This window comes from Heterodontus francisci, chromosome 41 (genome assembly GCF_036365525.1).
Source record: "Heterodontus francisci isolate sHetFra1 chromosome 41, sHetFra1.hap1, whole genome shotgun sequence".
In the NCBI taxonomy this organism is placed as follows: Eukaryota; Metazoa; Chordata; class Chondrichthyes; order Heterodontiformes; family Heterodontidae; genus Heterodontus; species Heterodontus francisci.
This window is the reverse complement of record NC_090411.1, coordinates 34,632,953-34,656,985: the sequence shown is the minus strand read 5'-3', so window position 1 is coordinate 34,656,985 and position 24,033 is coordinate 34,632,953. Positions and strand designations below refer to the sequence as shown.

General features: G+C 44.4%; 1 protein-coding gene across 1 annotated transcript in view; it reads left to right on the top strand.

Annotated features, from left to right (window-relative positions):
• Nucleotides 1-16,466, top strand: part of cacng2a (calcium channel, voltage-dependent, gamma subunit 2a) — a 111,738-nt gene extending 95,272 nt beyond the window's left edge. The window contains exon 4 of the mRNA XM_068020064.1: nt 15,934-16,466. Within this exon, the coding sequence (XP_067876165.1) occupies nt 15,934-16,466 (533 nt within the window). The remainder of the gene's footprint in view (nt 1-15,933) is intronic.
• Nucleotides 16,467-24,033: the final 7,567 nt, after the last annotated feature.

The window sequence follows — 24,033 nt, the reverse complement described above, 5'->3', positions numbered from 1 at the left end:
GTGTGTCTGTGTGTGTGTCTGTGTGTGTGTGTCTGTGTCTGTGGTGTGTCTGTGGTGTGTCTGTGTGTGTGTCTGTGTGTGTGTGTCTGTGTGTCTGTGTCTGAGTGTGTCTGTCTGTGTGTTTGTGTGTGTGTCTGTGTGTGTGTCTGTGTGTCTGTGTCTGAGTATGTGTGTGTGTGTCTGTGTGTGTGTGTCTGTGTGTGTGTGTCTGTCTGTGTGTGTCTGTCTGTGTGTGTCTGTCTGTGCGTGTGTCTGTGTCTGTCTGTGCATGTGTGTGTGTCTGTCTGTGTGTGTGTGTCTGTCTGTGTGTGTGTGTCTGTGTGTGTCTGTCTGTGTGTGTCTGTCTGTGCATGTGTGTGTGTGTCTGTGTCTGTGTGTGCGTGTCTGTGTGTGTGCGTGTCTGTGTGTGTGTGTCTGTCTGTGTGTGTGTGTGTGTGTGTGTGTCTGTGTGTGTGTCTGTGTGTCTCTGTCTATGTGTCTGTCTGTGTCTGTGTGTCTGTCTGTGTGTTTGTGTGTCTGTGTCTGTGTCTGTGGTGTGTCTGTGGTGTGTCTGTGTGTGTGTCTGTGTGTGTGTGTCTGTGTGTCTGTGTCTGAGTGTGTGTGTCTGTGTGTGTCTGTGTGTCTGTCTGTGTGTTTGTGTGTGTGTCTGTGTGTGTGTCTGTGTGTCTGTGTCTGAGTATGTGTGTGTGTGTCTGTGTGTGTGTGTCTGTGTGTGTGTGTCTGTCTGTGTCTGTGTCTGTCTGTCTCATGGAATGGAATGATTGAAGTTCTCATTTTTGGAAATCCTTTTAGAAATTTCCAGCTGTGCTGTCCAAAAACCAGACTGTTTCATCCATATCCAAAAAGGTGACATATTTAACACTTTATGCTTTGGAGTGGGTGGGGGTGGGGGGGAGGGGTTGTCTGCTACATTACAACTGCTAACAATAACAATTATAAAGGAAAGTTACTGCACTGCAGGTGCCAGTGAACAAGTGATGAGGTGGTGATGTGTGTTGGTCTATGAATGTGTTGTACCTTAAAGTGATGGAATGTGGATTTATGTGCACACAGGACGAGTGTGAGACTATAGATTCATTAATCCATCAATGAAGCAACACCGCACAGGCAGATGACGCCTCTCAGTGAGGAGGAATTTGTTAGCAGGTAGCGAGCAGCAGAAACTCCCTTGAATTTCAAGTTTTTCCCCACCATAATAAATCTAGCTGAGTTCCCCTTGCCCTCTTTATTATTCAATGCTGAATTATTAGGCAAGGTGTCTGTGTTACTAAATGAGAAAATGAAGGTGAAAATGAGAAAATGAAGGTGAAAAGGAGGAATCACAGTGACTACCTGACACAGGGCGAGACTTGTGGAGTTTTTTTATTTTTCATTCACAGGATATGAGCATCACTGGAAAGGCTGGCATTTATTACCCATTTCTACGCAGCTGAGTGGCTCGCAAGGGCAGTTAAGAGTCAACCACATTGTTGTGGATCTGGAGTCACAAGTAGGCCAGACTGGGTATGGATGGCAGATTTCCATCCTTAAAGGGCATTTTGTGAACCAGATGGGTCTTTATACCAATCCAGTAGTTCCATAGTCACCATAACTGACACTAGCTTTTTATTCCAGATTAATTTAATTTAAATTCCCCAGCTGCTATGATGGGGTTTGAACTCTCATTGCTGGATTGTTAAGTCCAGGTTGCTGGGTTACCAGCCTATCAATATATCTGCTATGCTACTACAACCCCGTGTGGAGTGAAGTAAAATGGATAAAGTGGCAACCTCAATGATTGGAAATCCAACAGCTAATTGAGAACAATTTAAACGGTGGCTGAATTTGTCAAAGTTAAAAAAAAAAATGAAAACATCCATTTTCCTACATGTTATTAGATAATTAACTTAGCGTGGGGGAGAGAAGAGCTGAAATTGGGTATAATCGTGCATAAATTTGAAAGAGAGAGACTGCAATCCAGAATGATATTTTATGATACAGTGACGGTAGAGATTTTTCATGTGTCCACAAGTAACCATTGATTGATATATAATTGCATTAAGAACTCACATTAATACCGGCAAGTGTGGTGAACTGACAATCACTGATAAAGAACAGAATAATTTTTTAGAAATTCATTCTCAGGATGTGGGTGTCGCTGCCGAGGCCAGCGATTATAGCCCATCCCTTATTGCCACCTGCGAAGGTGGTGTGGAGCCACCTTATTGAACTGCTGTAGTCTGTGTGGTGTAGGTACACCCACAGTAATGTTCGGTAGGGAGTTCCAGGATTTTGACGCAGAGATGATGACGGAATGACTGTGTCCCAGTTAGGATGGTGTGACTTGGCGGGGAGTTTGCAGGTGGTGGTGTTCCCATGCTTCTGCTGGCCTTGTTCTTCGAGGTGGTAGAGGTCAGTGGTTTGGGAGGTGCTGTTGAACAATATAGCAATCTAGTTTAAGGACTGAGTTTACCCGTAGAGTATGGTTGACCTCACTAATCCATTCACGAGGAAATTTACTGTTCAAGAAAAATAACAATGGATATTGGCAGAATAGAGGACTTGAAAATCATAAAGAAGGTAGATGAACCAAGTCATTGGGTGATCTTGTTCATAACTGTTGACAAAACAAATGGTACACTCTTGGATCTCGAAGGGCTGATAAAAAGAGAACATTTCAAGCTTTAAGCTCCTGAGGGAATGAGGGCACAGTTTGACAATGCAAAAAATTTTAGATATGTACTTAGGTTTCTGGCAACTGAATCTGATTGAAGCAAGTTGCAAGTTATGTGTGTGCAATATAAGAGTAGATTTTCCCTTTGACATTGTGCTTTGTTCCCAAATGATATCTCAACATTGAGTTTAGGGCCTGTGCTGAAAACTGCAATGGTGCCAACAATTATTTATTGATTTTGCATAGTTTCAATTTGCATGATTCACTGGAGTTTTCTGTGTCACACTGATTGGATTTTCCAGTAAAAACGATTGTGAATTGATACCATCCAATGCCTCTCACAGTTTGATGCAAGTTTTCTGTTTCCCTTGTGATGTGGAATCTTGGACATTTTTTTTTTGTAAATGTAGAAGCTCAGGTTATGAGTCAAGATAAAATGGAAAATGTGATTGCACTGGAGAGGGTGCAGAGGAGATTCACCAGGATGTTGCCTGGGCTGGAGCATTTCAGCTATGAAGAGAGACTGGATAGGTGAGGGTTGTTTTCCTTAGAGCAGAGAAGGCTGAGGGGGGACATGATTGAGGTGTACAAAATTATGAGGGGCATTGATAGGATAGATAGGAAGAAACTTTTTCCCTTAGTGGAGGTGTCAATAAACAGGGGGCATAGATTTAAGGTAAGGGGCAGGAGGTTTCGAGGGGATTTGAGGAAAAAATTTTCACCCAGAGGGTGGTTGGAATCTGGAATACACTGCCTGAAGAGATGGTAGAGGCAGGAACCCTCACAACATTTAATAAGTATTTAGATGAGCACTTGAAATGCCATAGCATACAAGGCTACGGGCCAAATGCTGGAAAATAGGATTAGAATAGATAGGTGCTTGATGGCTGGCATGGACACGATGGGCTGAAGGGTCTGTCTCTGTTCTGTTTAACTGTATAACTCTATGACTCTATGATATTGGGATTATAGGACAGGTTATTGTATTGGATTGAGATCCTTTATCATAATGACAAGCAAACCTTCTTGAAACTTTAATCTGTTTTTTCTCTAATCAGATGCTAATTGGTCAACTGTATATTGAAGCATTTCTTGTTTTGATTAGAAATTATGGCCTTATTTACCACCAGGTTACTTTGCATAATGAATAATTTGCTGTCCAGTAACCTTCTTCCATTCCTAGAGGGATAGAATTGAAAAGCAGGAAAGTTATGGTTCAATCACATTTGGAGCATTGTGAACAGTTCTGGTCTCCATATTGTTAAAAGGATATTGAGGCACTGGAGAAAGTGCAAAAAAGATTTATTAGAATGGTGTCAGAACTGAAAGGAAATATTTAATAGGCTGAAGCTCTTTTTTGCTAAAAGAGAAGGCTGAGGGATGACCTGATAGTGGGTCTCTAAAATTACCAGAGGGTTTGAGAGGGTCGATCTGGCAAAGATGTTTCCACTTGTGTGTGGGGAGCAGATGTAGAGGTTGTAAATATGATGGTCACTAATAAATCCAGTAGAGAATTCAGGAGAAACTCATTTACCTAGAGAGTGGTGTGAATGTGAAACTCACTACCACAAAGAGTAGTTGAGGTGATTAGTATAGATACATCTAAGAGGAAGCTGGATAAACACATGTGGGAGAAAGGAATAGAAGGATATGTTGATAGGGTGAGATGAAGAGGGGGTGGGAGGAGGTTCTTGTGAAGCATAAACACCAGCATGGCCCAGGTGGGCCGAATGGCCTGTTTCTGTGCTGGAAATTCTGTGGAAGATTATGTAGGAATAGCTGAGATCCAGAGCGACTTGAAATCTAGTCAAGGAGTTTGGATGATTGGATACTTGGGAGTCAGTCGCAACCTAGAATCAAACCGAGTGGTTGGAATGAATTCTGTGTGAATTAATGGACATTAATAGGAGTGTTTTTACAGTCTAAAATTTCACCCCTCCCAATCTCCGTAACCTTCATAGCCCTACAACCCTCTGAGATATCTCTGCACTCCTCCTTTTCCAGCCTCTTATGCATCCCTGATTTTAACTGCTCCAGCATTGGCAGCCTTTTCTTCAACTGCCAAATCTCTGGAATTCTCTGCCCTAAATCTCTCTGTCTCTCTATGTCTCTCTCCTCCTTTTAGACCTTCTCTATAAAACATATCACCCTGCCCAAGCTTTTGGCCACCTGTCTTAATATCGCCTTATGTGTTTCATTTTCAAATTTGTTTGGTTACGCTCCTGCGAAGCACCTCGGGACGTTTTACTATGTTAAAGGTGCTTTATAAGTTGTTGGTCAGTCTGTGAACTTGTGCAGATGGATTTAGAGGAGCTAGTGGTTTGGTTTTATTTGTAGCGTTCAATGAAATACCTCAAAGTGTGTCTCTCACATACGCACGCCAAACATGCACATATAAACGTGCGCACACCTCCTCACACATACGCTCACACTCAATTATGTTACTGTGTCCTTTCAGTTCACTTATCACTGACTATCAGACTGAGGGGATTAGCAAACCCCACTGTTGTGGGGTCCAGGGAATATTTTCAGGTTAGGAGGAACAAGGGAGGAAAATTCTGAGGAGTAATAACCAGAATCATATCAATAGGATAAAGAGAGATAAGAAAAATGACCATTACCACTGGGGTACAAAGGGGAGGAAGTGACGCTCAGATATGTAGAGCCTTGGTCGGACCCCATCTGGAGTAACTACGTTCAGTTCTGGGCCCTGCACCTCAGGAAGAGTATATCGGCCCTGAAAGGTTGCAGCACAAATACCAGGACTAAAAGGGTTAAATTATGAGGAAAGGTTGCAAAGACTTGGCTTGTATTCTCTTGAATATGGCAGGTTGAAGAGTGATCTGATCAAAGTCTTTAAAACATTAAAAGAATCAATAGGGTAGATACAGAGAAATTATTTTCTCTGATGGTGCAATCCACAACAAGGAGACATGATCATAAAGTTAGAGCCAGGCTATTCAGGAGTGAAATCAGGAAGCACTTCTTCACACAAATGTTAGTCTCTCTCCAAAAAGGGCTGTGGATGCTGGGGACAATTGGAGCTTTAGAGATTGATAGATTTTTGTTGGTTTAAGGGTATTAAGGGACATGAATCAAAGGTGCGTAAATGGAGTTGAGGTACAGATCAGCCATCATCTAACTGAATGGCAGAACAGACTCAAGGGACTGATGGCCTCCTCCTTCTCCGTTAACTACAATATGACCTGTTTATAATTGGAGTGATGTTTGTACACTGCAGAGTTTGAAAGACACCAACTATAGGGAATACTCAACCAATCTGCCAACACCTAAAACCAGAAAAGACCTGTTAATATTCTGTCACAACTGGAAAATGAAGGATTCTCAAAGAGGCCAATTTATTTTCTCTCTGTCTGTTTTATATTTGTGAGTGTAACTACATTTGTGTAACAGCGATAACTGTATTTATCAGCTTCTGAATGGGCTTCTTAACAGCAGGTGGTGCTAGCTTAGTGTTTTCATATTGTTGGTGTGTTGGATCCATTACCTGGTGTACTTTACATAGTTTCACCATCATGTTTGGATGAGTTTAGTATAATTCGGGCGAGTTTTGCTGGAATATTGTAGGTGGGTTATTTGATGGATGTTTTCTGTTATATTTACCAGTGTATTTGGGCTGTGGGATTTGAGTGAGTTTGCTGGTGTAAATTGGGTGGTTTATTGGGGTGGGATATCTGGTATGTTTCAGGTAGAAATTTGGGTGGGTTTGGTAGGGGAGTGTGGGTATTTTGGTGGGGTCATTTGCAATAATCATTGGTTGTAGATTCACTGCCTATTTTGCTGGAATTTGCTTTTTGTATTTGGGGTGGATTTAGTTATAGATTAATAGAGTCATAGAGTCATTTATGGCAGAGAAGGAGGCCATTCGGGCCCATCGAGTCCATGCTAGCTCTCTGCAGAGCTATCCAGTCAGTCCCACTCCCCTACTCAATATCCATAGCCCTGCAAGTTTATTTCCTAAACTGCCTATCCAATTTCCTTTCGAAATCATTGTCTCCGCTTCCAGCACCCCCGTGGGCAGAGAGTTCCAGGTCATTACCACCCACTGTGTAAAAAAGTTCTTCCTCACATACCCTCTGCATCTCTTTCCCAAAACCTCCCCCTAGCCCTTGTACCATCAGTTAACGGGAACAGTTTTTCCTTGTCTAACTTATCTAAACCTGTCATAATCTTGTAAAGCCCTACTAAATCTCCCCTCAATCTCCTTTGCTCTATGAACAACCCCAGCTTTTCCAATCTAACCTTATAACTAAAATCCTCCATCCCTGGAACCATTCTGGTAAATCTCCTCTGCACCCTCTCAAGGACCCTCACATCCTTCCTAAAGTGTGGTGACCAGAACTGGACGCAATACTCCAGTTGGTGCCTAACCAGAGCTTTATAAAGGTTCAGCATAACTTCGCTGCTTTGTACTCAATGCCTCTATTTATGAAGCCCAAGATCTCATATGCTTTATTAACCACTCTCTCAATATGTCCTGCCACCTTCAAAGATCAATGCACATGCACCCCCAGGTCCCTCTGTTCCTGCACACTCTTTAGAACTGTGCCATTAAGTATATATTGCCTCTTTTATTCCTTCTGCCAAAATGCATCACCTCACACTTGTCAGCATTAAATTCCATCTGCCACTTGTCTGCCCATTCTGCTAGCCTATCTATGTCCTGTTGCAGGTGATTTGTATCATCCTCACTCAAGTTTGGTATCTGGCAAATTTTGAAATTCTACTCTGTATTCGAAGATCCAAGACATTTATATATAGCAAAAAAAAAAGCAGTGGTCCCAATGCTGACCCTTGGGGAACACCACTGTCTACCATCCTCCAGTCTGGAAAAACAACCATTTACCATGAACGCTCTTTTCTGTCCTTACGCCAATTTTTTATCCAATTGGACACTGGCCCTCCTATTCCATGAGCCTCAATTTTGTTAACTAGCCTTTTACGTGGTATTTTATCAAACGCTTTCTTAAAATCCACATAGACAACATCCACCACATTCCCTGCTCTGTTACTTCATCAAAAAATTCAGTTAGATTAGTTAAGTATAATCTGCCTTTTACAAATCTGTGCTGGCTATCCTTAATCAACTCAAACCTCTCCAAATGCCTGATGATTTTTTTCCCTGATTATTGTTTCTAAAACTTTATCCAGCACTGATGTTAAACCAACTGGCCGGTAGTTGCTAGGACTGTCCTTGCATCCTTTCATGAATAAGGGTGGCACACCCTTATAAGGAAGCCGCTTTTCAATCCTCAGGCACCTCCCCCACATCTAGAGGAGATTGGAAGATTGTGGCAAGCCCTTCCACTATCTCCAACTCAGTTGTATTTATTTTGGGTCTACTTGTAAATCTCCGATGGGTGTCGAAATGTACATGAGTGGTTAGAACCATAGAAAAGTTACGGCACAGAAAGAGGACATTCAGCCTATCTTGTCTGTGCCAGCTGAAAAAGATAGCCGCCAATCTAATCCCACCTTCCAGCACCTGGTCCATAGCCTTGCCGGTTACAGTACTTCAGGTGCAGGTCCAGGTACCTTTTAAATGAGTTGAGGGTTTCTGCCTCCACCACCGATCGGGCAGTGAATTCCTGACACTCACTACCCTCTGGGTGAAAATATTTTTCCTCATGTCCCCTCTGATCCTTCTACCAATCACCTTAAATCTGTACCCCCTGGTAACTGACCTCTCCACTAGGGGAAACAGGTCTTCCTGTCTACTCTATCTAGGCCCCTCATAATTTTGTACACCTCAATTAAGTCACCCCTCAGCCTCTTCTCTGTTCTAAGGAAAATAACCCTAGCCTATCCAATCTTTCCTCAAAGCTGCAATTTTCCAGCCCTGGCAACATTCTTGTAAATCTCCTCTCTACTCTCTCCAGAGTAGTTATGTCCTTTCTGTAATGTGGTGACCAGAACTGTATGCAATACTCCAGCTGTGTCCTAACCAGTGTTTTATACAGCTCCAGCATTACATCCCTGCTTTTGTATTCTATGCCTCGGCCAATAAAGGAAAGCATTCCATATGCCTTCCTCACCACTCTATCTACCTGTCCTGCCACCTTCAGGGACCAGTGGACATGCACTCCAAGGTCTTTCACTTCCGCTACCCCTCTCAATATCCTCCCGTTTATTGTGTGTTCCCTCGCTTTGTTTGCCCTCCCCAAATGCATTACCTCACACTTCTCAGGATTGAATTCCATTTGCTGCTTTTCTGCCCAATCAACCAAACCATTGATATCTTTCTGGAGTCTACAGCTGTCCTCTTCACTATCAACAACACGGCCAATTTTTGATCATCAGCAAATTTCCTAATCATGCCTCCCACATTTAGTCCAAATCGTTAATATATGCCACAAACAGCAAGGGAGCCAACACTGAGCCCTGTGGAACGCCACTGGAAACAGCTTTCCATTGGCAAAAACATCCGTTAACCATTACTCTTTGTTTCCTGTCATTGTGCCAAGTTTTGATCCAACCTGCCACATTTCCCTATATGCCATGGGCTTTTATTTTTCTGACCAGTCTGCCATGTGGGACTTTGTCAAATGCTTTACTAACATCCACTACACTATCCTCATCAATCTTCCTTGTTATAAAAGCAAAATACTGCGGATGCTGGAAATCTGAAACAAAAACAAGAAATGCCGGATTCACTCAGCAGGTCTGGCAGCATCTGTGGAAAGAGAAGCAGAGTTAACGTTTCGGGTCAGTGACCCTTCTTCGGAACCCGGAGTTCCATGTTGACGTTGCCTGATTACCTTAGGCAAGCAAATGAGGGAGAAGGGAATAGAGGATTACGATGATAGATTTAGATAAGGAAAGATGGGAGGAGGCTTGAGTGAAATATAAACACTGGCATGGTCTGGCTGGGCCGAATGGCCTGCTTCTGTGCCATATATCGTATGTAATATCGATGGTTTATTGATACATTTTGATATGTTTGTTGCTGTGTTTGTTTTATTTTAAGTGGATTTGGGCAGTTTCTCTTGGTATATGCGAAGTTGTTTGCTGATGTGCTCAGATGGGTTTACGTGGTTCAATGAGGTTTCTGCCCCTGCCACAGCACTGAAACAGCCCTTATCAAAGTCAAAGTTAAAATGTGACTGTGACAAAGATAAACTGTCCCTCCTCATCCTTCGCAAACTGTCTGCAGCCTTTGACACGGTTGACCACACCATCCTTCTCCAATGCCTCTCCACTGTCTCACCTGCTTTCATTCTTAACTATATAATCATAGCCAGAGAACGACCTGCAATGGTTTCTCTTCCCTCTCCTGCACCGTCACTTCTGGTGTCCCTCAAAAATCTATCCTTGATCGCCTCCTATTTCTCATCTACATATTGCCCCTCGCTGACATCATCAGAAAACACAGCATCAGTTTCCACATGTACACAGGCGACACCCAGCACTACCTCACCACCACCTCTCTCAATTGTCAGATTGTATGTCTGACATCCAGAACTGAATGATTAGAAATTTCCTCCAATTAATATTGGGAAGACCGACTCCATTCTCTTGCCACTAGTTCCATACCGCACCCTGAGACTAAACCAGACTGTTCACAACCTTGGTGTTATATCTGATCCCAAGATGAACTTCCAACCACATATTAGCTCCATGAATAAGACTGCCTATTTCCACCTCTGTAATGTCACCTGTTTCTGACCGTCTAATCTGTTGAAACCTTTATTAATTTTTTGTTTATTTTAGAGATACAGCACTGAAACAGGCCCTTCGGCCCACTGAGTCTGTGCCGACCATCCAACCATCCATTTATACTAATACTACATTAATCCCATATTTCTACCACATCCCCACCTTCCCTCAATTCCCCAGCCTACACTAGGGGCAATTTACAATGGCCAATTTACCTATCAACCAGCAAGTCTTTGGCTGTGGGAGGAAACCGGAGCACCCGGTGAAAACCCACGTGGTCACAGGGAGAACTTGCAAACTCCACACAGGCAGTACCCAGAATCGAACCCGGGTCGCTGGAGCTGTGAGGCTGCGGTGCTAGCCACTGCGCCATGCTAGTTACCTCTAGATTTCATGTCCTCGTTACCTCTAGATTTCACTATTCCAATACGCTGCTGGCTGATCTCTCACATTCTACTCTCCCTAAACTTGAAGTCAATCAAAACTCTGCCTGTGTGCTTACTCGCACCCAAGTCCTGTTCACTCGTCACCCCTGTGCTCGCTGACTTACATTGGCTTCTGCTTAAGCAACGCCTCAATTTTAAAATTCTCATAATTATTTTCAAATCCCTCCATGTCCGCACCTCTTCCTATCTCTGCAATTTCCTCCAAGATATCTTCGCTCCTCTAAATCCGACCTCTTGAGCATTCCTGATTTCCATCGCTCCACCATTGGCGGCCATGCCTTCAGCTGCCTGGGCCGTAAGTTCCTGAACCTCTCCGCTTCTCTGCCGCCTTCTCCTCCTCTAAGACAATCTTTAAAACTTCCCTCTGGACAAGCTTTCGGTCACCTGCCCTAATATCTCCTTATCGTAAGATGTTATAGCAGGGCACTGGGAAAAATTCAAGGTAATCAGGTGACATCAACATGGTTTTGTGAAAGGGAATTCATGTTTAACCAATTTATTGGAGTTCTTTGAAGAAGTAACGTGTGCTATGGATAAAGGGAAATCAGTGGATGTACTGTACTTAGATTTCCAAAAGGCATTTGATAAGGTGCCCCATCAATGGTTACTGTGAAAAATAAAAGCTCATGGTGTAGGGGGTAACATATTGGCATGGATAGAAGATTGGCTAGCTAACAGGGAACAGAGAATGGGCATAAATGGGTCATTTTCTGGTTGGCAAGATGTAACGAGTGGTGTGCCTCAGGGATCAGTGCTGGGGCCTTAACTTTTTACAATTTATATAAATGACTTAGATGAAGGGACTGAAGGTATGGTTGCTAAATTTGCTGATGACACAAAAGGAAAGTTAGTTGTGAAGAGGACACAAGGAGGCTACAAAGGGATGTAGATCGGTTAAGTGAGTGGGCAAAGATCTGGCAAATGGAGTATAATGTGGGAAAATTTGAAATTATCCATTTTGGCAGGAAGAATAAAAAACATATTATCTAAATGGTGAGAGATTGCAGAGCTCTGAGATGCAGAGGGATCTGGATGTTCTAGTGCATGAATCGCAAAAGGTTAGTATGCAGGTACAGAAAGTAATTAGGAAAGCTAATAGAATGTTATTGTTTATTGCGAGGGGAATTAAATACAAAAATAGGGAGGTTATGCTACAGTTATACAGGACATTGGTGAGACCACATCTGGAGTACTGTATACAGTATTGGTCTCCTTATTTAAGGAAGGATGTAAATGCGTTGGAAGCAGTTCAGAGAAGGTTTACTAGACTAATACCCGGAATGGGTGGGTTGCCTTATGAGGAAAGATTAGACAGGCTAGGCTTGTATCTGCTGGAGTTTAGAAGAGTAAGGGGCGACTTGATTGAAACATATAAGATCCTGAGGGATCTCGACAGGGTGGATGTGGAAAGGATGTTTCCCCTTGTGGGAGAATCTCGAACTAGGGGTCACTGTTTAAAAATAAGGGGTCGCTCATTTAAGACAGAGATGAGGAGAAATTTCTTCCCTCATAGGGTCGTGAGTCTTTGGAATTCTCTTCCTCAAAAGACAGTGGAAGCAGAGTCTGAATATTTTTAAAGCAGAGGTAGATAGATTCTTGGTCAGCAAGGGGGTGAAAGGTTATTAGAGGTAGGCAGGAACGTGGAGTTGAGATTACAATTCGATCAGCCATGATCTTATTGAATGGCGGAGCAGGCTCGAGGGGCCGAGTGGCCTACTCCTGCTCTTTCTAGTTTGTATGTATCTGTCACATTGTATCTGATAACAAATCTGCGAAAGACCTTGGGACATTTTACTACATTAAAGACACTATATAAATACAGATTGTTGTTGTATTATATGGGTATGTTTATGGTTGGTTACTGGTAGGTTTTCCAGTTTTATTTGTGGTGTTTGGTCTGCTGGTGTCATTGCAGTGACTTTTCATGCTTCACAAAGCAGATTCTGTTGATCAAGTAAATGTCATTTTTTTCATAAGCTGGCTTAATTTTAACACACACAGCACTGTTGGTGAATCAGGAACGTAGGTTATTTTGTGAAGAGGGCTGCGTATGTTTGAACATATGCTTATTTATTGAGAAGAGAAAGCAATAGCATTTTTAGTTTGAGAGTAAGGAGGGCGAGAAGTCTGATGTCATTGCTTTGTTTGCTTTTTACATGGTACTGTTTCACGAACCTCTTTTTAATCGTGATAACGGCATCCTTTCCAGGTTCTAGTCATGGACACTGTGAAATTAAACCGAATAGCATCCGAAAACTAGCATGCTTCACAGACCTTGCTAATTTCTAGAATTTCCAATTACGTCTCGATTTTAAAATTCTCATCCTTGTTTTCAAATCCCTCCGCAGCCTCGCCCCTCCCTATCTCTGTAACCTCCTCCAGCCTCTCAATCCTCCAAGATCTCTGCGCTCCTCCAATTCTGGATGGCTGTACATCCTTGATTTCCACCACTCCGCCATTGGTGACTGTGTCTTCAGCTGCCTGGGCCCTAAGCTCTGGAATTCCCTCCCTAAACCTCTCCGCCTCTCTCCCCTCCTTTAACACACTCCTTAAAATCTACCTCTTTGACCAAGCTCGGTATCAAATTTTCCTGTAAAATGCTTTGGGATCTTTTTTCTACATTAAAGCTCCTACATAAATCATTGTCTGATTTGACAACAACTGGGCCATAGATTACCTGCCGCAAACTTAACACCACCTCAGTGAAGGCAAAGGGATGTCTGACATGGGAATGGTACATTGGTGGCACCTCTTCAAAGCGTTGCAATGATGAGAAAGCCTCTTTAAAAGGGGTGTTGCTGTTCTCCCAATAAGTCAGTAGGTTTAAACTGAGTATCTGGAAGTTTTGGGGTTCGATTCCCAGACGGCACTGAGCTAGCTGTTCTTTGCTAAGGTGATTGGTTATAAGGGTCTTGCAATTGGCTGAGCATGTCTTGGAGGGTCAAAAGAGCCAGGGCCATCTTCCTAATTTCTATCATGGGCCCCACCATGGCTCAATGGTGGCCTCCCATGGTCTTGGGACGTCCCAAAATGCTTTGCAGCCATGTTCTTTTTGAAGTGCAGTCACTGTTGTAATCATAGAGTTAAACAGCTCAGAAACATGCCCTTTTGCCCATCACATCTGTGCCAGCCATCAAGCACCTAACTATTCTAATCCCATTTTCCAGCACTTGGCCCATAACCTTGTATGCTATGGCGTTTCAAGTGCTCATCTAAATACTTCTTAAATGTTGTGAGGGTTCCTGCCTGTACCACCCCTTCAGGCAGTGCATTCCAGATTCCAACCACCCTCTGGGTGAAATCTTTTTCCTCAAATCCCCTCGAAACCTCCTGCCCCTTACCTTAAATCTATGCCTCCCTGGTTATTGACCCCTCCGCTAAGGAAAAAAGTTTCTTCCTATCTATGCCCCTCATAATTTTGTATACCTCAATCAGGTGACCCCTCAGCCTCCTCTGCTCTAAGGACAACAACCTTAGCCTATTCAGTCTCTCTTCATAGCTGAAATGCTCCATCTCAGGCAACATCCTGGTGAATCTCCTCTGCACCCTCTCCAGTGCAATCACATCCTTCCTATAGTGTGGTGCCCAAAACTGTACACGGTACTCCAGCTGTGGTCTAATTAGTGTTTAATGTAGGCTACATGGCAGCCAGTTTGCGCACGGCAAGAGTCCACAAAGAGCAATATGATAATGACCAGAAAATCTCTTTTAATAATGGCTGAGAGTTAAAAAGTGGGCAGGATATCGGATAGAACCCTGATCTATCGGAATCTGTGTGATCGGCACGTTACACTTGAGATTCGAGCAGTCAGCTGAGCCAATAAGCAATAAAACTCCTCTCTCTTCTTGAACATGGATCACATGAAGTAATTTTATTCACCAGTAAATACACTTGGCTCCTACAGTGAAAATAGGTGTTAACAGCAACTTTCAGTCCACCTCCACTAATTGGTGCTAGTGTTACTCACATGTAAATAAGACACAGGTGGATGAGGAGAGGTGATATCCTAAACCTGACACTATTTATCCAAACAGAATGTGATGTTTAATTATTAATTTTTTTAATGGTAAATTTCTTTTAAACATTTTTCCAATGGTTTTGTTGCTTGGTGTGCAACTGAGTCAATGTGATAGAACTGGGTTTCCAAACTGTCCCTGGCAGTGTGTCAGTATTTAGAGGGGGTCCCGGGAGTGTGTCAGTATTTAGAGGGGGTCCCGGGAGTGTGTCAGTATTTAGAGGGGGTCCCGGGAGCGTGTCAGTATTTAGAGGGGGTCCCGGGAGTGTGTCAGTATTTAGAGGGGTGTCTCTGAGAGTGCCAATATCTTAGCCCCTTCCCGGTTGAAATGTGCAGGGCTGTGGACAGTGTATTGCTCTGCATTTCACAGACATGTCTTTGAGATTAATTTTCACCTTCTAGCACAAAAACCCAACAGAGGAGAACATTGAACTGGTAAAGACAGACAGAAAAAAGAACTTGTATTTAAATGGCATCTTTCACCACCTCAGGATTTCCCAAAGCAATTTATAGCCAATGAACTTTTCGTCATTGCTGTAATGTAGGAAACATGAAAGCCAATTTGCACACAGCAAGCTCCCACATACAGCCATGTGAAAATGACCAGATCATCTGTTTTCTGGTTTGGGTTGAGACATCAATATTGGCCAGGACGCCAGGGATAACTCCCCTGATCTTCTTTAAAATAGTGCCATGGGATCTTTTACGAGAGCCTAAGAGGGTGGACAGGCCTCCATTTAATACCTCATTTAAAAGACGGCACCTCCGACATTGCAGCATTTCCTCAGTCCTGCCCTCGGAGCATCAGAATATTGTGCCCGAGTCTCTGGAATGGGACTTGAAGCCACAACTTTCTGATTTAGAGGTGAGCGAGATACGCACTGAGCCACAGAGCGATGGAAACTTTTATCGTGTCTTCTCCCTTCATCAGCTTTGGTGGGGTAAACAAAAAAATCATAGAATGATATTACACAGAAGGAGGCCATTTGGCCCATCGTGCCTGTGCTGGCTCTTTGAAAGAGCTATCCAATTAATCCCAATCCCCCTGCTCTCTCCCCATATCCTTGGGTTTTTTTCCCTTTAATATTCTCTTTTGAGTGTAAATAATTGGTGTTGTTTTTATTTTCCTGTTGTACCCCAGGTTTGAGTAATATCATCGGGATCATAGTGTACATATCAGCCAACGCGGGAGACCCAGCAAAGAGTGATTCAAAAAAGAACAGTTACTCCTATGGATGGTCTTTTTACTTTGGAGCCCTCTCCTTCATCATTGCTGAGATGGTGGGTGTGCTTGCAGTCCACATGTTCATTGACAGACACAAACAGATACGGGCGGGTGCCAGATCCACGGATTACCTGCAGTCCTCTGCCATCACCCGGATCCCCAGCTACCGGTATCGGTACCGGCGGCGCAGCAGGTCGAGCTCCCGCTCCACGGAGCCCTCGCACTCCAGGGACGCATCGCCTGTCGGCCTCAAAGGCTTCAACACGCTGCCCTCGACCGAGATATCCATGTACACCCTCACCAGAGACCCCCTGAAGACGACCACCTCGACTGCCACCTACAACTCCGAGCGAGACCACAATTTCCTACAGGTTCACAATTGCATCCAGAAAGACCTTAAGGATTCTTTACACACCAACACCGCCAACCGGAGAACAACACCTGTATAAACATTGAACGGCGGAGAGAGAGAGAGAAAAGAGAAAAAAAAATTACTAATTTACAAAAACGGAGAATATTAAAAGTTATTGCATGAAAACCCGAATTCCATTGCAAAAAAAATGCAAAAGTTACTTTGTCAAAAAAAAACAAAAAGATTTTAAAATCGAAAACGGGGAAGAAACGGGGGAAAGGGGATGAGAGTGGGAAGATCTGTGAAGCCTAAACTCCTGCCAGAGAATGGATTGAGGAGAGAGTGAGAGGGACAATGAGGAAAAGAGAATTCTTTTCATTTATCAAATGAATTTAAATGCCATTTATCGTTGAAATTCTATTACGTATTATTTTTCCCTGCCTTATACTTCACTGAAGGGACGAGAAATGAAAGGGATGGTTTTCCTTAAGATTTGCTGAAGAGGTTTTTAAAAATAGAAAAGAGACAGAAATCCATTCTTTGCTACAACTGCAACACAGGGCGATTAAAACAAAGAAAACACAGGACAGAGACAAGAAGTGTCAGTTTTTAATTTGCTCAGCCGTTGAATGAAGTTTTCAGATATCAAAGGAAATTAAAAAAAGGAACTATATATTCTTTTAAAAGACATTCTACAGGAGTGTGGCAAGATGTGGATTTGAGAAATTTGCATGCAACGGATGGGTAATGACTACCCTCTTCCAACCAAAAGCTCAAATCAAGAATTTAAAACCAAGAAATTTTTTAACGATTTCAATTATAATTTAAGAAAAAAAAAAGATAAAAATGGAATGGAATATTGTGCGAAGCAGGAATTTTCAGTTTGGGAGGGCAAGGAGTGGGGGAAAACACATCTGCTTTATTTCCAGAAGTTTTCTATTTCGTTTTCTCCAACGCTAGAATGACTATTTCAATTTCTGAAGGCTTGAGGATGGAGTGAGGGGAAAGGGAGAGGGATGAGGGCGAAGTGGAGCGAGTGACCTCTCTAAATCCGGATACTCTGTTGTGCGAGTGTGGTGCTGTGGTGTTTAATTCATTTCACGCCAAATTTAAAAAAATGTAAAAAAATTTCAAAAAAATTAAATAAAATTTACCAAAAAAAAGCTTTCATATATTTTATTTTCAAAAATAAAAAAAATACATTTTCTATGGTTTGAACAAGGAATAAAAAAGAAATTCAATTCAAACATCTGATAAAAGGTCTACAATGGAATATTTCAAGTATAGTTTAAACACAGGATTTGATGTGGGTTCCAATGGAAATATTTAAGAGAATTGAAAGATTAATTTTACGCTGAGATGATTGTACAACTGAAGGAGTGTTTGGTCATGAAAAATATAATTCTCAGTGAGCTAAAGAAATTCGGCTTGCCAAAACTTTACAACAAAACCTTTCTTTTTCCCAAAAATGATTTACAGAAACAAAACATGATTGAGTCGCAGGAAAGAGAATGTGGGACTGCTTATCTTGTAATTAATGATTCACTTCATACGAAGAAATCAAATCCCATCGATTTATCTCAATTGTTACAATTCTTTTTTTGTTTGCAGACTGTTAAAAAAAATCTGAGACATTCAAATAAAAACTTTTATAACAAGCTTTTGATTTCTTTGTCTTTTTTAATACATCTCTAATTTATTCATAGGACCCATCCAATCATCTGGGGGGGCGAGGGGTCAGGCGTCATGGGTGAGGGGTCAGGGCTGTCCCTAACCCTTTTGCGCCAATCTGTACATCATGACTACAGAGTACACTGTGTCTGATCAACTCACTTGTGAGTCAGACAAAGTTGTTTGCCAGATCAACGTATGAACTATCTTACCCTTCCTATAAGTCTTGAATCACCAAATGTTCGACCTCTTCCTGTTGCATCTCTTACGACTCCTGTTACCTTTTATCTCTTTGCATCTCCGTGAGTTTTTTAGTTAATTTATTCTCAGGATGCAGTGGTGCCTGGCAAGCTTGGCATTTACTGCCCCTCCCTGTGACAGCAGCATGGTTTTAGGGCTACTTCAGTTAAGATTCAACCACATTGGTGTGGGACTGGAGTCACATATAGGCCCAGACTGAGGACGGCAGATTTCCTCCCCTAAAGGGACATTAGTAAACCAGTTGGGTTTTTATGGTCACTTCATTATCACATTTACCAATAACAGTTTCTTTCTCTCTCTCTGCCCCTCACTTTAGTCCATCTCCACTCTCTTAATTCATACTATCCTCAAACTATCTCTTCCTTCATTTCTTTATCTCACTCTCCCTCACTTCTGCCTCTTTCATTTTCACTCCTTCTCACCTCTGTTTCCTCATTCACTCTTTCCATCTCCTTCCCAACTTCAGTCTCTCTCCTCATTCATTTCTATGTCACTCCTTCATTTCTGTCTTTGTGGTTGACTTTTAACTGCCTCCTGATGTAGCCTTGCAAGCTACTCAGTTGTAACTAAGGATGGGCAATAAATGTCAGGATACAATAGGGGTTATGCTACTGAACCAGTAATCTAGAGAACCTGAATTCAATTCACAACAATTGAGAATTTGAATTCAAAGAAATTCAATCTAGAAATAAAAAGCTGGGATCAGTAAAAGTGACCATGAAGTTGTTGGATTGTTATAAAAACCCAACTGGTTCATTAATGGAAGGAAACCTGCCGTCCTTACCCAGTCTGGGCCTGTATATGATGTCAGCAGTGTAGGAAATATGACAGCTAATTTGCGCACAGCAAGCTCCCACAAACAGCAATGTAATAATGACTATATAATCTGCTTTTAGGGATGTTGATTGAGGGATAAACATTGTGCCAGGTCAATGGGGAGAACTCCCCTGCTCTTCATCGAAATAGTGGCCGTGGGCTATTTTACATCCACCTGCGAGGGCAGACAAGGCCTAGGTTTTAAGTCTCATCTGAAAGACGGCACCTCTGACAGTGCAGCACTCCCTCAGTACTGCACTGAAAGTGTCAGCCTGGATTCTGTGCTCAAGTCTCTTGAGTAGGGCTCGGCCCATGACCTTGTGGCTCGGAGGTGAGACTGCTACCCACTGAGTGGCTCAACAAAACGCCCTCAGTTTACCGCCTTTCGCCAGGTACAAATCCAGACCGTGAAGTGAATCAGGAGAAAGAGCAGCGGTGTGCCTTCATCTTTGCTCCAGGTGAACGTTTCCGATGGGTTTTTATCTCCAATGTTTCCAGGTCAAAAGATGGAAAATGGGTTTTTCTAAATTGGAAATCTGAGGCGATGCGTTTATAGTGGAGATCAAGTGATCAATACACAGGGAGGACTGAGGTCCAATCAACTGCTCCTTGGCACTAACCTTTGCCCTGCTAAGGTCATGGGCTCAGCAATGATTGGTGCAGTGTAGGCAAACTGTGCTGTGTGGACACAGACCTTTCCATAATATGGGTTGAGGTTTTTCACTTGCCTTTGGTGTTGGGAGGGGGTGTGGAGGGGTAAAGGGGAGGTTGGGGGAGGGGCAAGAACAGAAGATTAACGTTTGCCCAGAGAAAGAGGGCAAGAAATGAATCCTGGGATGAAACGTCGTACAGTGCAAAATGGCAAAACACGAAGATAGAAATTACAAAGACTTTTCCTAACTTGAAAAGCTGAAATAAAATCAGCCGTGGCATTGTGTAATTGGACTATTTTATTATTGTTGTGTTTTGAACGCAATGTCCGTCTTGCACTGGGCACATAGGATAGAACATAGGAACAGAAGGAGGCCATTCAGCCTCTCGAGCTCATTCCGTCATTCAATTCAATCATGGCTGATCTGGATCTTAACTCCATTTATCTGCCTTGGTTCCGTAACCCTTAATCCCCGTCCCCAACAAAAATCTATCAATCTCAGTTTTGAAATTTTCAACTCACCCCCAGCCTCAACAGCTTTTTGGGGGGAGAGAGTTCCAGATTCCCTCTCCCCTTTGTGTGGAGAAGTGCTTCCTGATATCACCCCTGAATGTACTGATTCTAAATTTAAGCTTATGTCCCCTTGTTCTGGACTCCCCCCACACCAGAGAAAACAGTTTCAATCTACATAACAAATCCTTTAATCATTTTAAACACCTCGATTAGATCACCTCTTAATCCTCTATTCTTGAGGGTATGCAAGTCTAATCCATGCAATCTGTCCTCATAATTTAACCCTTTTAACGCCGGTATCATTCTGATGAATCTGTGCTGCACCCCCTCCAGGGCCAATATCTCCTCCCTGAGGTGCGGAGCCCAAAACTGAACACAGTGACTCCAGCCGGGGTCTGACCAGAGCTTTATATAACTGTAGCATAACTGCGACTCATTCTTATTCCAGCCCTCTTGGGATAAAGGCCAACATTGCATTTGTCTTTGAAATTATTTTTTGTACCTTTCCATTAGCATTTAATGATTTCTATACATGGACCTCAAACTCTCTCCTCTCCTCCACAGTCCCCAGCCTTTTACCATGATCTACTTAACTCCAAAGTGGGTGGGTGACCTCATACCTCCCCGTGATGACCTCATACCTCCCGTGATGACATACTTCCCTGCGATGACCTCAAACCTCCCCATGATGACCTCATACTTCCCTGCGATGACCTCAAACCTCCCCACAATGACCTCATACTTCCCTGTGATGACCTCAAACCTCCCCCAGATGACCTTCATCTGCCACAATTTTTCCCACTGACTTAAACATAGTAACCACCTGCCCACATCTCCTCCCCCGTGGCCCAGTGGCCCTCCTGCACCCCTTTTCCTTCCCTGACCCCTTTTCCCTCCTGCACCCCTTTTCCCTCCTGCACCCCTTTTCCCTTCTGTACCCCTTTTCCCTCCCGCACCCCTTTTCCTTCCCGCACCCCTTTTCCCTCCTACACCCCTTTTCCCTCCTGCACCCCTTTCACCCTCCCGCACCCCTTTTCCCTCCCGCACCCCTTTTCCCTCCTGCACCCCTTTCGCCTTCCCGCACCCCTTTTCCCTCCCACACCCCTTTTCCCTCCCGCACCCCTTTTCCCACCCGCACCCCTTTTCCCTCCCGCACCCCTTTCGCCTTCCTGCACCCCTTTTCCCTCCCGCACCCCTTTTCCCTCCTGCACCCCTTTCGCCCTCCTGCACCCCTTTCCCCTCCCGCACGCCTTTTCCCTCCTGCACCCCTTTTCCCTCCTGCACCCCTTTCGCCTTCCCGCACCCCTTTTCCCTCCCGCACCCCTTTTCCCTCCCGCCCCCCTTTTCCCTCCCGCACCTCTTTCGTCTTCCCGCACCCCTTTGCCTTCCTGCACCCCTTTGCCTTCCCGCACCCCTTTTCCTTCCCGCACCCCTTTCCCCTCCTGCACCCCTTTTCCCTCCTGCACCCCTTTTCCCTCCCGCACTCCTTTTCCTTCCCGCACCCCTTTTCCCTCCCACACTCCTTTTCCCTCCCACACTCCTTTTCCCTCCCGCACCACTTTTCCCTGCCTCACCCCTTTTCCCTCCTGCACCCCTTTTCCCCCCCGCACCCCTTTTCCCTCCCACACTCCTTTTCCCTCCCTCACCCCTTTGCCTTCCCGCACCCCTTTTCCCTCCTGCACCCCTTTTCCCCCCCGCACCCCTTTTCCCTCCCACACTCCTTTTCCCTCCCTCACCCCTTTCGCCTTCCCGCACCCCTTTTCCCTCCCGCACCCCTTTTCCCTCCCGCACCTCTTTCGCCTTCCCGCACCCCTTTGCCTTCCTGCACCCCTTTTCGTTCCCGCACCCCTTTCGGCTTCCCGCACCCCTTTTCCCTCCCACACCCCTTTCGCCTTCCCGCACCCCTTTTCCCTCCCGCACCCCTTTTCCCTCCCGCACTCCTTTTCCCTCCCACACCCCTTTCGCCTTCCCGCACCCCTTTTCCCTCCTGCACCCCTTTTCCCTCCCAACTCCTTTTCCCTCCCGCACCCCTTTCGCCTTCCCGCACCCCTTTTCCCTCCTGTACCCCTTTTCCCTCCCGCACTCCTTTTCCCTCCCGCACCCCTTTCGCCTTCCCGCACCCCTTTTCCCTCCTGCACTCCTTTTCTCTTCCGCACCCCTTTCGCCTTCCAGCACCCCTTTTCCCTCCCACACCCCTTTCGCCTTCCCGCACCCCTTTTCCCTTTTCCCTCCTGCACTCCTTTTCCCTCCCGCACCCCTTTCGCCTTTCTGCACCCCTTTTCCCTCCCACACCCCTTTCGCCTTCCCGCACTCCTTTTCCCTCCCACACCCCTTTCACCTTCCCGCACCCCTTTTCCCTCCTGCACTCCTTTTCCCTCCCGCACCCCTTTTGCCTTCCCGCACCCCTTTCGCCTTCCCGCACCTCTTTTCCCTCCCACACCCCTTTCGCCTTCCCGCACCCCTTTTCCCTCCCGCACCCCTTTCCCCTCCCGCACACTTACCCCTCCCACACACCTTTCCCCTCCCGCATCCCTTTTGCACTTCCCCACCCCTTTGGCCCTCCCGCACACCTTTCCCCTCCCGCACACTTACCCCTCCCACACCCCTTTCCCTTCCCACACCCCTTTTGCACTTCCCCACCCCTTTCACCCTCCCGCATCCTGTTCTCCTGCTCCTCTTTCCCCTCCCACACCCCTATCGCCCTCCCATGCCTCTTGCCCCCTCCCCCTCTCCTTTCCCCCTCCTGTACAACCGCCATTGTGCAACTTGAGAGTTGCAATAAGTTTATGGTGGTTAATTAAAAAAAATACATCTCTTATTAAGAATCTTGTGGGTAAAAATAATGTGCGAGGTGGACTGTATCTAGGTTTCTAGCACAGTAAGGTCCCTGAAGGGATTTGCATCCATATTAACTGCAGTTTCTACCATGTTAATCGTTAACTGTGCCATGACCTGGGGGTATATAACCAGATAAAAGAGGCTGCCAATGCAGGGAATGTGAAATCACACCAGCAAAAACTGTCACTGATGCAAAGCAACAGAATCTGATGATAAAATAAGGCAGCTTCGATTCTGAGCAGATGCCCTTCATACCTAGTATATCGCACTGACGTTTGTGGGAGCTTGCTGTGTGCAAATTGGTTACCATGTTACAACAGTGACTACACATCAAAAAAAGTATTTTATTGGTTTTAAAGCACTTTGGGATGTCATGAGCTCTTGAAAGGCGCTATAGAAATGCAAATCTTTCTGTTATAGAGGCGCAATTCTGGCTAAAACGCAGAGGGCAGGAGGGAAGGTAGAGACTAGCAGGAGGTTAAATCAGCCCTTGGAGACGACTCCACCATTCAGTTAGATCATGGCTGATCTGTACCTCAACTCCACTAACCCGTCATTGCTGCATGTCCTTCGATACCCTAACCCAACAGAAATCTATCAATCTCTGTCTTAAAAGCTCCAATTGTTCCCCGAGAGCCTTTTGAGGGAGAGAACAACGAATAAAATCCAAATGAATGACTTTCAGCACAAAGCCGCCTGCTGAGGAACTTCATTCAGCGAGAGGGGAGAGCAAGAACAAACCTCATATTCGTCAACTTTGCAGTTTTCTAAAGTCAATCAGTTGATAAATTTCCCTCCAGATACGTTAATAGTGTTAATTACACAGACTTTTCCAGCACAGATATAGGCCATTTGGCCCAACTAGTCAATGCTGGTGTTTCTGCTCCACACGAGCCTCCTCCCACCCCTACCT